The sequence below is a fragment of the Oncorhynchus keta genome, unplaced genomic scaffold, assembly GCF_023373465.1.
Source record: "Oncorhynchus keta strain PuntledgeMale-10-30-2019 unplaced genomic scaffold, Oket_V2 Un_contig_5577_pilon_pilon, whole genome shotgun sequence".
NCBI classification, from domain to species: domain Eukaryota; kingdom Metazoa; phylum Chordata; class Actinopteri; order Salmoniformes; family Salmonidae; genus Oncorhynchus; species Oncorhynchus keta.
Window position 1 is genome coordinate 176740 of NW_026288377.1, and position 16000 is coordinate 192739.

General features: G+C 50.9%; 1 protein-coding gene across 1 annotated transcript in view; it reads right to left on the reverse strand.

Moving 5' to 3' along the window:
* LOC127925442 (ryanodine receptor 2-like) overlaps positions 1 to 14237 on the reverse strand; it is a 150323-nt gene extending 136086 nt beyond the window's left edge. The window contains exons 1-2 of the mRNA XM_052510313.1: positions 14114 to 14237; positions 4078 to 4242 (exon numbers count right to left, since the gene is read on the reverse strand). Coding sequence (XP_052366273.1) covers positions 4078 to 4242; positions 14114 to 14194 — 246 coding nt within the window. The 5' untranslated portion in view covers positions 14195 to 14237. The remainder of the gene's footprint in view (positions 1 to 4077; positions 4243 to 14113) is intronic.
* Positions 14238 to 16000: the final 1763 nt, after the last annotated feature.

The window sequence follows — 16000 nt, forward strand, 5'->3', positions numbered from 1 at the left end:
AGCTTAGCATAATGGCTACGCCCAAAACATCATTACACCACACTGCAAATTCACACAACTCAGAGGTTAAACTGAACCTCTCTCATCAGAACATGTCCCTCACTGAAAACCCACCTTGCTGAATTGATAAATGTCACATCCGCAAACAGGGAGACAGAACGGCTGGCTCTTTGACACTGTTAGCTTAGCATAATAATGCTAATGGTTTTATTCATCAGAATGAGTGCGTTTCTGACACGGTTAGCTTAGCCTAATGGCTTTAATTATATGATATAAGCGTAGCTTAATGGTTTAATTCCAGCGAGACAGCCTGGAGCTGATTGAGAAGAGCTCGTTAGGAAGACATTTATAAAAGTCTGTGAGTCATAACTGCTCCTGCTAGACGCCGGGATGTTAGTCGACCGGCTGAGGAAACCATGGAGACGAGCTGAGACTAGACACCTTCTCCTGGGGACCAGGCTGGGTCCTACAGTTTCCTCTCTATAGACTAGACACCTTCTCCTGGGGACCAGGCTGGGCCCTACAGTTTCCTCTCTATAGACTAGACACCTTCTCCTGGGGACCAGGCTGGATCCGACAGTATCCTCTCTAGATAACTTCTCATGGGGACCAGGCTGGGTCCTACAGGATCCTCTCTATAGACTAGATATCTTATCCTGGGGACCAGGCTGGGTCCTACAGTATCCTCTCTAGATATCTTATCCTGGGGACCAGGCTGGGTCCTACAGTATCTCTCTAGATAACCTCTCCTGGGGACCAGGCTGGGCCCTACAGTATCCTCTCTAGATAACTTCTCCTGGGGACCAGGCTGGGTCCTACAGTATCCTCTCTAGATAACTTATCCTGGGGACCAGGCTGGGTCCTACAGTATCCTCTCTAGATAACTTCTCCTGGGGACCAGGCTGGGCCCTACAGTATCCTCTCTAGATAACCTCTTCTGGGGACCAGGCTGGGCCCTACAGTATCCTCTCTATAGACTAGATAACCTCTCCTGGGGACCAGGCTGGGCCCTACAGTATCCTCTCTAGATAACCTCTCCTGGGGACCAGGCTGGGTCCTACAGTATCCCTCTATAGACTAGATAACCTCTTCTGGGGACCAGGCTGGGTCCTACAGTATCCTCTCTAGATAACCTCTCCTGGGGACCAGGCTGGGCCCTACAGTATCCTCTCTAGATAACTTCTCCTGGGGACCAGGCTGGGCCCTACAGTATCCTCTCTAGATAACTTATCCTGGGGACCAGGCTGGGCCCTACAGTATCCTCTCTAGATAACTTCTCCTGGGGACCAGGCTGGGCCCTACAGTATCCTCTCTAGATAACCTCTTCTGGGGACCAGGCTGGGCCCTACAGTATCCTCTCTAGATAACTTATCCTGGGGACCAGGCTGGGTCCTACAGTATCCTCTCTAGATAACTTCTCCTGGGGACCAGGCTGGGCCCTACAGTATCCTCTCTAGATAACTTATCCTGGGGACCAGGCTGGGTCCTACAGTATCCTCTCTAGATAACTTCTCCTGGGGACCAGGCTGGGTCCTACAGTATCCTCTCTATAGACTAGATAACCTCTCCTGGGGACCAGGCTGGGTCCTACAGTATCCTCTCTAGATAACCTCTCCTGGGGACCAGGCTGGGCCCTACAGTATCCTCTCTAGATAACTTATCCTGGGGACCAGGCTGGGTCCTACAGTATCCTCTCTAGATAACTTATCCTGGGGACCAGGCTGGGTCCTACAGTATCCTCTCTAGATAACTTCTCCTGGGGACCAGGCTGGGTCCTACAGTATCCTCTCTATAGACTAGATAACCTCTCCTGGGGACCAGGCTGGGTCCTACAGTATCCTCTCTAGATAACTTCTCCTGGGGACCAGGCTGGGCCCTACAGTATCCTCTCTAGATAACTTATCCTGGGGACCAGGCTGGGTCCTACAGTATCCTCTCTAGATAACTTCTCCTGGGGACCAGGCTGGGCCCTACAGTATCCTCTCTAGATAACTTATCCTGGGGACCAGGCTGGGCCCTACAGTATCCTCTCTAGATAACTTCTCCTGGGGACCAGGCTGGGTCCTACAGTATCCTCTCTAGATAACTTCTCCTGGGGACCAGGCTGGGTCCTACAGTATCCTCTCTAGATAACCTCTTCTGGGGACCAGGCTGGGTCCTACAGTATCCTCTCTAGATAACCTCTCCTGGGGACCAGGCTGGGTCCTACAGTATCCTCTCTAGATAACCTCTCCTGGGGACCAGGCTGGGTCCTACAGTATCCCTCTATAGACTAGATAACCTCTCCTGGGGACCAGGCTGGGTCCTACAGTATCCTCTCTATAGACTAGATAACCTCTCCTGGGGACCAGGCTGGGTCCTACAGTATCCTCTCTATAGACTAGATAACCTCTCCTGGGGACCAGGCTGGGTCCTACAGTATCCTCTCTATAGACTAGATAACCTCTCCTGGGGACCAGGCTGGGTCCTACAGTATCCTCTCTATAGACTAGATAACCTCTCCTCGGGACCAGGCTGGGTCCTACAGTATCCTCTCTATAGACTAGATAACCTCTCCTGGGGACCAGGCTGGACCCTACAGTATCCTCTCTATAGACTAGATAACCTCTCCTGGGGACCAGGCTGGGTCCTACAGTATCCTCTCTATAGACTAGATAACCTCTCCTGGGGACCAGGCTGGGTCCTACAGTATCCTCTCTATAGACTAGATAACCTCTCCTGGGGACCAGGCTGGGTCCTACAGTATCCTCTCTATAGACTAGATAACCTCTCCTGGGGACCAGGCTGGGTCCTACAGTATCCTCTCTAGATAACTTCTCCTGGGGACCAGGCTGGGCCCTACAGTATCCTCTCTAGATAACTTATCCTGGGGACCAGGCTGGGTCCTACAGTATCCTCTCTATAGACTAGATAACCTCTCCTGGGGACCAGGCTGGGTCCTACAGTATCCTCTCTAGATAACTTATCCTGGGGACCAGGCTGGGTCCTACAGTATCCTCTCTAGATAACTTCTCCTGGGGACCAGGCTGGGTCCTACAGTATCCTCTCTATAGACTAGATAACCTCTCCTGGGGACCAGGCTGGGTCCTACAGTATCCTCTCTATAGACTAGATAACCTCTCCTGGGGACCAGGCTGGGTCCTACAGTATCCTCTCTATAGACTAGATAACCTCTCCTGGGGACCAGGCTGGGTCCTACAGTATCCTCTATAGACTAGATAACCTCTCCTGGGGACCAGGCTGGGTCCTACAGTATCCTCTCTATAGACTAGATAACCTCTCCTGGGGACCAGGCTGGGTCCTACAGTTTCCTCTCTATAGACTAGACACCTTCTCCTGGGGACCAGGCTGGATCCGACAGTATCCTCTCTAGATAACTTCTCATGGGGACCAGGCTGGGTCCTACAGGATCCTCTCTATAGACTAGATATCTTATCCTGGGGACCAGGCTGGGTCCTACAGTATCCTCTCTAGATATCTTATCCTGGGGACCAGGCTGGGTCCTACAGTATCCTCTCTATAGACTAGATAACCTCTCCTGGGGACCAGGCTGGGTCCTACAGTATCCTCTCTAGATAACTTATCCTGGGGACCAGGCTGGGTCCTACAGTATCCTCTCTAGATAACTTCTCCTGGGGACCAGGCTGGGTCCTACAGTATCCTCTCTATAGACTAGATAACCTCTCCTGGGGACCAGGCTGGGTCCTACAGTATCCTCTCTATAGACTAGATAACCTCTCCTGGGGACCAGGCTGGGTCCTACAGTATCCTCTCTATAGACTAGATAACCTCTCCTGGGGACCAGGCTGGGTCCTACAGTATCCTCTCTATAGACTAGATAACTTCTCCTGGGGACCAGGCTGGGTCCTACAGTATCCTCTCTATAGACTAGATAACCTCTCCTGGGGACCAGGCTGGGTCCTACAGTATCCTCTCTATAGACTAGATAACTTCTCCTGGGGACCAGGCTGGGTCCTACAGTATCCTCTCTATAGACTAGATAACCTCTCCTGGGGACCAGGCTGGGTCCTACATTGTATTGTGGGTCAGAGGAGCAGAGAGGAGATGAGACTGTACCTTTCTCTGCACGCCGCCCATTCGTGCACACTTAGCGTCCATGGCCTGGTAGGTGAGCCACAGACAGGTGTCCACATGTTGGATATAACACACAGAGTCCCCATACTTGATATCAGGAACACCCATACCATCCATCTCCTTCTTTGGCCCCAAGTCCAGCTTTTCCTGGAGAAGGAATGGAGATGAGACATGATGATTAATGAACGTCGTTTATAATAAAAGGGACAAGTTCGGTATGAAGCACCTCTCTCTCTCTCGGTATGAAGCACAACTGAGTGCCAGCAATGTATTAGATGTGATATATTCATTATTAACAGACTGTAGTGCAGAATGACCCCTGACCTCTCTCTCTCTCTCTCTCTCTCTCTCTCTCTCTCTCTCTCTCTCTCTCTCTCTCTCTCTCTCTCTCTCTCTCTCTCTCTCTCTCCCTGACCTCTGTCTCTCTCTCTCTCTCTCTCTCTCTCTCTCTCTCTCTCTCTCTCTCTCTCTCTCTCTCTCTCTCTCTCTCTCTCTCTCTCTCTCTCTCTCTCTCTCTCTCTCTCTCTCTCTCTCTCTATGAATATCTCTCTCTCTGTCTCTATGAATATATGTTTCTTTGATTATACGCTCTGAAATAAACACAGAAACAATGACACACACACACACACACACACACACATTACACACACACACACACGCTCTGACAATAAACACACACAACACACAATGACACACACACACACACACACACACATCTGACACGTCGTTGGTTGAAGAAATGCAACCTCAGCACCCCACATTCCTTCCTACAGTCATAACTCATCACACCAACACGAGAGAAAAGAGAGGCAGGAGAGGGCTGAGTCCCTAATAGAGGCAGAGAGCTGTAGGAACCATGAGAGAGAAGAGAGGCAGGAGAGGGCTGAGTCCCTAATAGAGGCAGAGAGCTGTAGGAACCATGAGAGAGAAGAGAAGCAGGAGAGGGCTGAGTCCCTAATAGAGGCAGAGAGCTGTAGGAACCATGAGAGAGAAGAGAGGCAGGAGAGGGCTGAGTCCCTAATAGAGGCAGAGAGCTGTAGGAACCATGAGAGAGAAGAGAGGGCAGGAGAGGGCTGAGTCCCTAATAGAGGCAGAGAGCTGTAGGAACCATGAGAGAGAAGAGAGGCAGGAGAGGGCTGAGTCCCTAATAGAGGCAGAGAGCTGTATGAACCATGAGAGAGAAGAGAGGCAGGAGAGGGCTGAGTCCCTAATAGAGGCAGAGAGCTGTAGGAACCATGAGAGAGAAGAGAGGCAGGAGAGGGCTGAGTCCCTAATAGAGGCAGAGAGCTGTATGAACCATGAGAGAGAAGAGAAGGGCAGGAGAGGGCTGAGTCCCTAATAGAGGCAGAGAGCTGTATGAACCATGAGAGAGAAGAGAAGGCAGGAGAGGGCTGAGTCCCTAATAGAGGCAGAGAGCTGTAGGAACCATGAGAGAGAAGAGAGGCAGGAGAGGGCTGAGTCCCTAATAGAGGCAGAGAGCTGTAGGAACCATGAGGGAGAAGAGCAGAGAGCTGGGAACCATGAGAGAGAAGAGAGAGGGCTGAGTCCCTAATAGAGGCAGAGAGCTGTAGGAACCATGAGAGAGAAGAGAGGCAGGAGAGGGCTGAGTCCCTAATAGAGGCAGAGAGCTGTAGGAACCATGAGAGAGAAGAGAGGCAGGAGAGGGCTGAGTCCCTAATAGAGGCAGAGAGCTGTAGGAACCATGAGAGAAGAGAGAGGCAGGAGAGGGCTGAGTCCCTAATAGAGGCAGAGAGCTGTAGGAACCATGAGAGAGAAGAGAGGCAGGAGAGGGCTGAGTCCCTAATAGAGGCAGAGAGCTGTAGGAACCATGAGGAGAAGAGAAGGGCAGGAGAGGGCTGAGTCCCTAATAGAGGCAGAGAGCTGTAGGAACCATGAGAGAGAAGAGAAGGGCAGGACAGGGCTGAGTCCCTAATAGAGGCAGAGCTGTAGGAACCATGAGAGAGAAGAGAAGGGCAGGACAGGGCTGAGTCCCTAATAGAGGCAGAGAGCTGTAGGAACCATGAGAGAGAAGAGAGGCAGGAGAGGGCTGAGTCCCTAATAGAGGCAGAGAGCTGTAGGAACCATGAGAGAGAAGAGGGGCAGGAGAGGGCTGAGTCCCTAATAGAGGCAGAGAGCTGTAGGAACCATGAGAGAGAAGAGAGGCAGGAGAGGGCTGAGTCCCTAATAGAGGCAGAGAGCTGTAGGAACCATGAGAGAGAAGAGAGGCAGGAGAGGGCTGAGTCCCTAATAGAGGCAGAGAGCTGTAGGAACCATGAGAGAGAAGAGAGGCAGGAGAGGGCTGAGTCCCTAATAGAGGCAGAGAGCTGTAGGAACCATGAGAGAGAAGAGAGGCAGGAGAGGGCTGAGTCCCTAATAGAGGCAGAGAGCTGTAGGAACCATGAGAGAGAAGAGAGGCAGGAGAGGGCTGAGTCCCTAATAGAGGCAGAGAGCTGTAGGAACCATGAGAGAGAAGAGAGGCAGGAGAGGGCTGAGTCCCTAATAGAGGCAGAGAGCTGTAGGAACCATGAGAGAGAAGAGAAGGGCAGGAGAGGGCTGAGTCCCTAATAGAGGCAGAGAGCTGTAGGAACCATGAGAGAGAAGAGAGGCAGGAGAGGGCTGAGTCCCTAATAGAGGCAGAGAGCTGTAGGAACCATGAGGGAGAAGAGAAGGGCAGGAGAGGGCTGAGTCCCTAATAGAGGCAGAGAGCTGTAGGAACCATGAGAGAGAAGAGAGGCAGGAGAGGGCTGAGTCCCTAATAGAGGCAGAGAGCTGTAGGAACCATGAGAGAGAAGAGAGGGCAGGAGAGGGCTGAGTCCCTAATAGAGGCAGAGAGCTGTAGGAACCATGAGAGAGAAGAGAGGCAGGAGAGGGCTGAGTCCCTAATAGAGGCAGAGAGCTGTAGGAACCATGAGAGAGAAGAGAGGCAGGAGAGGGCTGAGTCCCTAATAGAGGCAGAGAGCTGTAGGAACCATGAGAGAGAAGAGGGGCAGGAGAGGGCTGAGTCCCTAATAGAGGCAGAGAGCTGTAGGAACCATGAGGGAGAAGAGAGGCAGGAGAGGGCTGAGTCCCTAATAGAGGCAGAGAGCTGTAGGAACCATGAGAGAGAAGAGAGGCAGGAGAGGGCTGAGTCCCTAATAGAGGCAGAGAGCTGTAGGAACCATGAGAGAGAAGAGAGGGGCAGGAGAGGGCTGAGTCCCTAATAGAGGCAGAGAGCTGTAGGAACCATGAGAGAGAAGAGAGGCAGGAGAGGGCTGAGTCCCTAATAGAGGCAGAGAGCTGTAAGAACCATGAGAGAGAAGAGAGGGGCAGGAGAGGGCTGAGTCCCTAATAGAGGCAGAGAGCTGTATGAACCATGAGAGAGAAGAGAGGGGCAGGAGAGGGCTGAGTCCCTAATAGAGGCAGAGAGCTGTATGAACCATGAGAGAGAAGAGAAGGGCAGGAGAGGGCTGAGTCCCTAATAGAGGCAGAGAGCTGTAGGAACCATGAGAGAGAAGAGAGGCAGGAGAGGGCTGAGTCCCTAATAGAGGCAGAGAGCTGTAGGAACCATGAGAGAGAAGAGAGGCAGGAGAGGGCTGAGTCCCTAATAGAGGCAGAGAGCTGTAGGAACCATGAGAGAGAAGAGAGGCAGGAGAGGGCTGAGTCCCTAATAGAGGCAGAGAGCTGTAGGAACCATGAGAGAGAAGAGAGGCAGGAGAGGGCTGAGTCCCTAATAGAGGCAGAGAGCTGTAGGAACCATGAGAGAGAAGAGAGGCAGGAGAGGGCTGAGTCCCTAATAGAGGCAGAGAGCTGTAGGAACCATGAGAGAGAAGAGAGGCAGGAGAGGGCTGAGTCCCTAATAGAGGCAGAGAGCTGTAGGAACCATGAGAGAGAAGAGAGGCAGGAGAGGGCTGAGTCCCTAATAGAGGCAGAGAGCTGTAGGAACCATGAGAGAGAAGAGAGGCAGGAGAGGGCTGAGTCCCTAATAGAGGCAGAGAGCTGTATGAACCATGAGAGAGAAGAGAGGCAGGAGAGGGCTGAGTCCCTAATAGAGGCAGAGAGCTGTAGGAACCATGAGAGAGAAGAGAGGCAGGAGAGGGCTGAGTCCCTAATAGAGGCAGAGAGCTGTAGGAACCATGAGAGAGAAGAGAGGCAGGAGAGGGCTGAGTCCCTAATAGAGGCAGAGAGCTGTAGGAACCATGAGAGAGAAGAGAGGCAGGAGAGGGCTGAGTCCCTAATAGAGGCAGAGAGCTGTAGGAACCATGAGAGAGAAGAGAGGCAGGAGAGGGCTGAGTCCCTAATAGAGGCAGAGAGCTGTAGGAACCATGAGAGAGAAGAGAGGCAGGAGAGGGCTGAGTCCCTAATAGAGGCAGAGAGCTGTAGGAACCATGAGAGAGAAGAGAGGCAGGAGAGGGCTGAGTCCCTAATAGAGGCAGAGAGCTGTAGGAACCATGAGAGAGAAGAGAGGCAGGAGAGGGCTGAGTCCCTAATAGAGGCAGAGAGCTGTAGGAACCATGAGAGAGAAGAGAGGCAGGAGAGGGCTGAGTCCCTAATAGAGGCAGAGAGCTGTAGGAACCATGAGAGAGAAGAGAGGCAGGAGAGGGCTGAGTCCCTAATAGAGGCAGAGAGCTGTAGGAACCATGAGAGAGAAGAGAGGCAGGAGAGGGCTGAGTCCCTAATAGAGGCAGAGAGCTGTATGAACCATGAGAGAGAAGAGAGGCAGGAGAGGGCTGAGTCCCTAATAGAGGCAGAGAGCTGTAGGAACCATGAGAGAGAAGAGAGGCAGGAGAGGGCTGAGTCCCTAATAGAGGCAGAGAGCTGTAGGAACCATGAGAGAGAAGAGAGGGGCAGGAGAGGGCTGAGTCCCTAATAGAGGCAGAGAGCTGTAGGAACCATGAGAGAGAAGAGGGGCAGGAGAGGGCTGAGTCCCTAATAGAGGCAGAGAGCTGTAGGAACCATGAGAGAGAAGAGAGGCAGGAGAGGGCTGAGTCCCTAATAGAGGCAGAGAGCTGTAGGAACCATGAGAGAGAAGAGAGGCAGGAGAGGGCTGAGTCCCTAATAGAGGCAGAGAGCTGTAGGAACCATGAGAGAGAAGAGAGGCAGGAGAGGGCTGAGTCCCTAATAGAGGCAGAGAGCTGTAGGAACCATGAGAGAGAAGAGAGGCAGGAGAGGGCTGAGTCCCTAATAGAGGCAGAGAGCTGTAGGAACCATGAGAGAGAAGAGAGGCAGGAGAGGGCTGAGTCCCTAATAGAGGCAGAGAGCTGTAGGAACCATGAGAGAGAAGAGAGGCAGGAGAGGGCTGAGTCCCTAATAGAGGCAGAGAGCTGTAGGAACCATGAGAGAGAAGAGAGGCAGGAGAGGGCTGAGTCCCTAATAGAGGCAGAGAGCTGTAGGAACCATGAGAGAGAAGAGAGGCAGGAGAGGGCTGAGTCCCTAATAGAGGCAGAGAGCTGTAGGAACCATGAGAGAGAAGAGAGGCAGGAGAGGGCTGAGTCCCTAATAGAGGCAGAGAGCTGTAGGAACCATGAGAGAGAAGAGAGGCAGGAGAGGGCTGAGTCCCTAATAGAGGCAGAGAGCTGTAGGAACCATGAGAGAGAAGAGAGGCAGGAGAGGGCTGAGTCCCTAATAGAGGCAGAGAGCTGTAAGAACCATGAGAGAGAAGAGAGGCAGGAGAGGGCTGAGTCCCTAATAGAGGCAGAGAGCTGTAGGAACCATGAGAGAGAAGAGAGGCAGGAGAGGGCTGAGTCCCTAATAGAGGCAGAGAGCTGTAGGAACCATGAGAGAGAAGAGAGGCAGGAGAGGGCTGAGTCCCTAATAGAGGCAGAGAGCTGTAGGAACCATGAGAGAGAAGAGAGGCAGGAGAGGGCTGAGTCCCTAATAGAGGCAGAGAGCTGTAGGAACCATGAGAGAGAAGAGAGGCAGGAGAGGGCTGAGTCCCTAATAGAGGCAGAGAGCTGTAGGAACCATGAGAGAGAAGAGAGGCAGGAGAGGGCTGAGTCCCTAATAGAGGCAGAGAGCTGTAGGAACCATGAGAGAGAAGAGAGGCAGGAGAGGGCTGAGTCCCTAATAGAGGCAGAGAGCTGTAGGAACCATGAGAGAGAAGAGAGGCAGGAGAGGGCTGAGTCCCTAATAGAGGCAGAGAGCTGTAGGAACCATGAGAGAGAAGAGAGGCAGGAGAGGGCTGAGTCCCTAATAGAGGCAGAGAGCTGTAGGAACCATGAGAGAGAAGAGAGGCAGGAGAGGGCTGAGTCCCTAATAGAGGCAGAGAGCTGTAGGAACCATGAGAGAGAAGAGAGGCAGGAGAGGGCTGAGTCCCTAATAGAGGCAGAGAGCTGTAAGAACCATGAGAGAGAAGAGAGGCAGGAGAGGGCTGAGTCCCTAATAGAGGCAGAGAGCTGTAGGAACCATGAGAGAGAAGAGAGGCAGGAGAGGGCTGAGTCCCTAATAGAGGCAGAGAGCTGTATGAACCATGAGAGAGAAGAGAGGCAGGAGAGGGCTGAGTCCCTAATAGAGGCAGAGAGCTGTATGAACCATGAGAGAGAAGAGAGGCAGGAGAGGGCTGAGTCCCTAATAGAGGCAGAGAGCTGTAAGAACCATGAGGAGAGAAGAGAGGCAGGAGAGGGCTGAGTCCCTAATAGAGGCAGAGAGCTGTATGAACCATGAGAGAGAAGAGAGGCAGGAGAGGGCTGAGTCCCTAATAGAGGCAGAGAGCTGTAGGAACCATGAGAGAGAAGAGAGGCAGGAGAGGGCTGAGTCCCTAATAGAGGCAGAGAGCTGTATGAACCATGAGAGAGAAGAGAAGGGCAGGAGAGGGCTGAGTCCCTAATAGAGGCAGAGAGCTGTAAGAACCATGAGAGAGAAGAGAAGGGCAGGAGAGGGCTGAGTCCCTAATAGAGGCAGAGAGCTGTATGAACCATGAGGGAGAAGAGAGGCAGGAGAGGGCTGAGTCCCTAATAGAGGCAGAGAGCTGTAGGAACCATGAGGGAGAAGAGAGGCAGGAGAGGGCTGAGTCCCTAATAGAGGCAGAGAGCTGTAGGAACCATGAGAGAGAAGAGAGGCAGGAGAGGGCTGAGTCCCTAATAGAGGCAGAGAGCTGTAGGAACCATGAGAGAGAAGAGAGGCAGGAGAGGGCTGAGTCCCTAATAGAGGCAGAGAGCTGTAGGAACCATGAGAGAGAAGAGAGGCAGGAGAGGGCTGAGTCCCTAATAGAGGCAGAGAGCTGTAGGAACCATGAGGGAGAAGAGAGGCAGGAGAGGGCTGAGTCCCTAATAGAGGCAGAGAGCTGTAGGAACCATGAGAGAGAAGAGGGGCAGGAGAGGGCTGAGTCCCTAATAGAGGCAGAGAGCTGTAGGAACCATGAGGCAGAGAGAACCAGAGAGGCAGGAGAGGAGGGCTGAGTCCCTAATAGAGGCAGAGAGCTGTAAGAACCATGAGAGAGAAGAGAAGGGCAGGAGAGGGCTGAGTCCCTAATAGAGGCAGAGAGCTGTATGAACCATGAGAGAGAAGAGAGGCAGGAGAGGGCTGAGTCCCTAATAGAGGCAGAGAGCTGTAAGAACCATGAGAGAGAAGAGAAGGCAGGAGAGGGCTGAGTCCCTAATAGAGGCAGAGAGCTGTAAGAACCATGAGAGAGAAGAGAGGCAGGAGAGGGCTGAGTCCCTAATAGAGGCAGAGAGCTGTAAGAACCATGAGAGAGAAGAGAGGCAGGAGAGGGCTGAGTCCCTAATAGAGGCAGAGAGCTGTATGAACCATGAGAGAGAAGAGAGGCAGGAGAGGGCTGAGTCCCTAATAGAGGCAGAGAGCTGAGTGCTAGGAACCATGAGAGAGAAGAGAGGCAGGAGAGGGCTGAGTCCCTAATAGAGGCAGAGAGCTGTAGGAACCATGAGAGAGAAGAGGGGCAGGAGAGGGCTGAGTCCCTAATAGAGGCAGAGAGCTGTATGAACCATGAGAGAGAAGAGGGGCAGGAGAGGGCTGAGTCCCTAATAGAGGCAGAGAGCTGTAAGAACCATGAGAGAGAAGAGAAGGGCAGGAGAGGGCTGAGTCCCTAATAGAGGCAGAGAGCTGTAGGAACCATGAGAGAGAGAAGAGAGGCAGGAGAGGGCTGAGTCCCTGAGAGAGAATAGAGGCAGAGAGCTGTAGCAGAACCATGAGAGAGAAGAGAGGCAGAGAGGGCTGAGTCCCTAATAGAGGCAGAGAGCTGTAGGAACCATGAGAGAGAAGAGAGGCAGGAGAGGGCTGAGTCCCTAATAGAGGCAGAGAGCTGTAGGAACCATGAGGAGAGAGAGGCAGCTGAGTCCCTAATAGAGGCAGAGATGAACCATGAGAGAGAAGAGAGGCAGGAGAGCTGAGTCCCTAATAGAGGCAGAGAGGGAACCATGAGAGAGAAGGAGGGCAGAGAGCTAGATAGAGGCAGAGAGCTGTAGGAACCATGAGAGAGAGGACAGAGAGAGCTAGATAGGAACTGTAGGAATTAGAGGACAGATAGATGCAGAGAGCTGTAGGAACCATTAGAGGACAGCTAGATGCAGAGAGCTGTAGGAACCAGTAGCAGGACAGCTAGATGCAGAGAGCTGTAGGAACCATTAGAGGACAGCTAGATGCAGAGAGCTGTAGGAACCATTAGAGACAGCTAGATGCAGAGAGCTGTAGGAACCATTAGAGGACAGCTAGATGCAGAGAGCTGTAGAGAACCAGTAGAGGACAGCTAAATGCAGAGAGCTGTAGGAACCATTAGAGGACAGCTAGATGCAGAGAGCTGTAGGAACCAGTAGAGGACAGCTAGATGCAGAGAGCTGTAGGAACCATTAGAGGACAGCTAGATGCAGAGAGCTGTAGGAACCAGTAGAGGACAGCTAGATGCAGAGAGCTGTAGGAACCATTAGAGGACAGCTAGATGCAGAGAGCTGTAGGAACCAGTAGAGGACAGCTAGAAGCAGAGAGCTAGATGCAGAGAGCTGTAGGAACCATGTAGACGACAGCTAGATGCAGAGAGCTGTAGGAACCAGTAGAGGACAGCTAGATGCAGAGAGCTTCTATAGGAAGCTGTAGAGGACAGCTAAATAGCAGAGAGCTGTAGGAACCATTAGAGGACAGCTACTGAGATGCAGAGAGCTGCAGAGAGCTGTAGGAACCAGTAGACAGCTAGATGCAGAGAGCTGTAGGAACCTGTAGAGGACAGCTAGATGCAGAGAGCTGTAGGAACCAGTAGAGGACAGCTAGATGCAGAGAGCTGTAGGAACCAGTAGAGGACAGCAGCTAGATGCAGAGAGCTGTAGGAACCAGTAGAGGACAGCTAGATGCAGAGAGCTGTAGGAACCATTAGAGGACAGCTAGATGCAGAGAGCTGTAGGAACCATTAGAGGACAGCTAGATGCAGAGAGCTGTAGGAACCAGTAGAGGACAGCTAGATGCAGAGAGCTGTAGGAACCAGTAGAGGACAGCTAGATGCAGAGAGCTGTAGGAACCAGTAGAGGACAGCTAGATGCAGAGAGCTGTAGGAACCAGTAGAGGACAGCTAGATGCAGAGAGCTACTAGGAACCAGTAGAGGACAGCTAGATGCAGAGAGCCCCAGAACCTATGTTGTGTGTGTGACAGCTGTGTAGAGTGTAAGAGCTGTATAACCCCAGACCTATTTCTATACTGTGTGTGTAGTGTACAGTACTATCTATTTGAGACCTATTTCTATACTGTCCTGTAGTGGACAGTAGTATCTATAACCCCAGACCTGTTGTGTATACTGTGTGAGTGTACAGTACTATCTGTGTGAACCTATTTCTATACTGTTCCTGTAGACGTACAGTACTATGACAGCTATAACCCCAGACTATGTTCTATGTGTGTGTGTAGTGTGCAGTGTGTGTTCAGATTAGTTTGCATGGGCTGAGGCCACTCCATGTAGATGTACAGTACTATGTATTTCTGTGTGTCCTGTAGTGTGTACAGTGTGTGTGTGTGTGTGTGTGTGTGTGTGTGTGTGTGTGTGTGTGTGTAGTGTGTGTGTGTGTGTGTGTGTGTGTGTGTGTGTGTGTGTGTGTGTGTGTGTACCTTGGAGGGCCGGAAACAGAAGGCAGTGGACTTGACGTCAGCCTTCTCCTTGTCCATCAGCAGCAGGCCCTTATCCTCCATGATACTGAGGTACTTCCCGTGGTCACATGACGGAGACGGAAGGGTTGACAGCGGGTGTGGCTCCGCTCCACCTACAGAGAGGGAGAGAGAGATAACCCCAGAGGAGAGATACTGTCCTCTCCTAGAGATGTACAGTACTATCTATAACCCCAGAGATTTCTATACTGTCCTGTAGAGTACAGTACTATCTATAACCCCAGAGAGAGAGATAGAGAGAGAGATAGAGAGAGAGAGAGAGAGAGAGAGAGACAGAGAGAGAGAGAGAGACAGAGAGAGAGAGAGAGAGAGAGAGAGATGAGAGAGTACAGTACTATCTATAACCCCAGACCTATTTCTATAGTCCTGTAGAGACAGTAGATCTATAAGAGACCTAGATACTGTCCTCTCCATGTAGATGAGACAGTACTATCTATAACCCCAGACCTATTTCTATACTGTCCAGTAGAGAGACAGTACTATCTATAACCCCAGACCTATTTCTATACTGTCCAGAGTAGAGACTATCTATAGACCCCAAGACCTATTTCTATACTGAGAGACGTACAGTACTATCTATAACCCCAGAGATTTCATACTGAGACAGAGAGATGACAGACTATCTATAAGAGAGAGACCTAGAGAGATAGAGAGAGAGAGAGAGAGAGAGAGAGAGACAGAGACTATACCCCAGACCTATTTCTATAGTCCTCTCCTGTAGATGACAGTACTATCTATAACCCCAGACCTATTTCAGATAGAGAGAGAGAGAGACATAAGAGACCATTTCTATAGTCCTGTAGAGACAGTAGATCATAACCCCAGACCTAGACATACTGTCCTCTCCTGTAGAGTACAGAGACTATAAGAGACCAGAGACTGCCATATAGAATACAGAGAGATTTCTATACTGTCCTGTAGAGTACAGTACTATCTATAACCCCAGAGAGAGACTATACTGAGAGAGAGAGAGATGTACAGTACTATCTATAACCCAGACCTATTTCTATACTGAGAGAGAGAGTAGAGACAGTACTATCTATAACCCCAAACCTATTTCTATACTGTCCTCTCCTGTAGATGACAGTACTATCTATAACCCCAGACCTATTTCTATAGAGAGAGACAGACAGAGACTATAAGAGAGAGACCTATTTCTATACTGTCCTGTAGATGTACAGTACTATCTATAACCCCAGACCTATTTCTATACTGTCCTCTCCTGTAGACGTACAGTACTATCTATAACCCCAGACCTATTTCTATACTGTCCTCTCCTGTAGACGTACAGTACTATCTATAACCCCAGACCTATTTCTATACTGTCCTCTCCTGTAGATGTACAGTACTATCTATAACCCCAGACCTATTTCTATACTGTCCTGTAGACGTACAGTACTATCTATAACCCCAGACCTATTTCTATACTGTCCTGTAGACGTACAGTACTATCTATAACCCCAGACCTATTTCTATACTGTCCTGTAGATGTACAGTACTATCTATAACCCCAGACCTATTTCTATACTGTCCTCTCCTGTAGACGTACAGTACTATCTATAACCCCAGACCTATTTCTATACTGTCCTGTAGATGTACAGTACTATCTATAACCCCAGACCTATTTCTATACTGTCCTGTAGACGTACAGTACTATCTATAACCCCAGACCTATTTCTATACTGTCCTGTAGACGTACAGTACTATCTATAACCCCAGACCTATTTCTATACTGTCCTGTAGACGTACAGTACTATCTATAACCCCAGACCTATTTCTATACTGTCCAGTAGATGTACAGTACTATCTATAACCCCAGACCTATTTCTA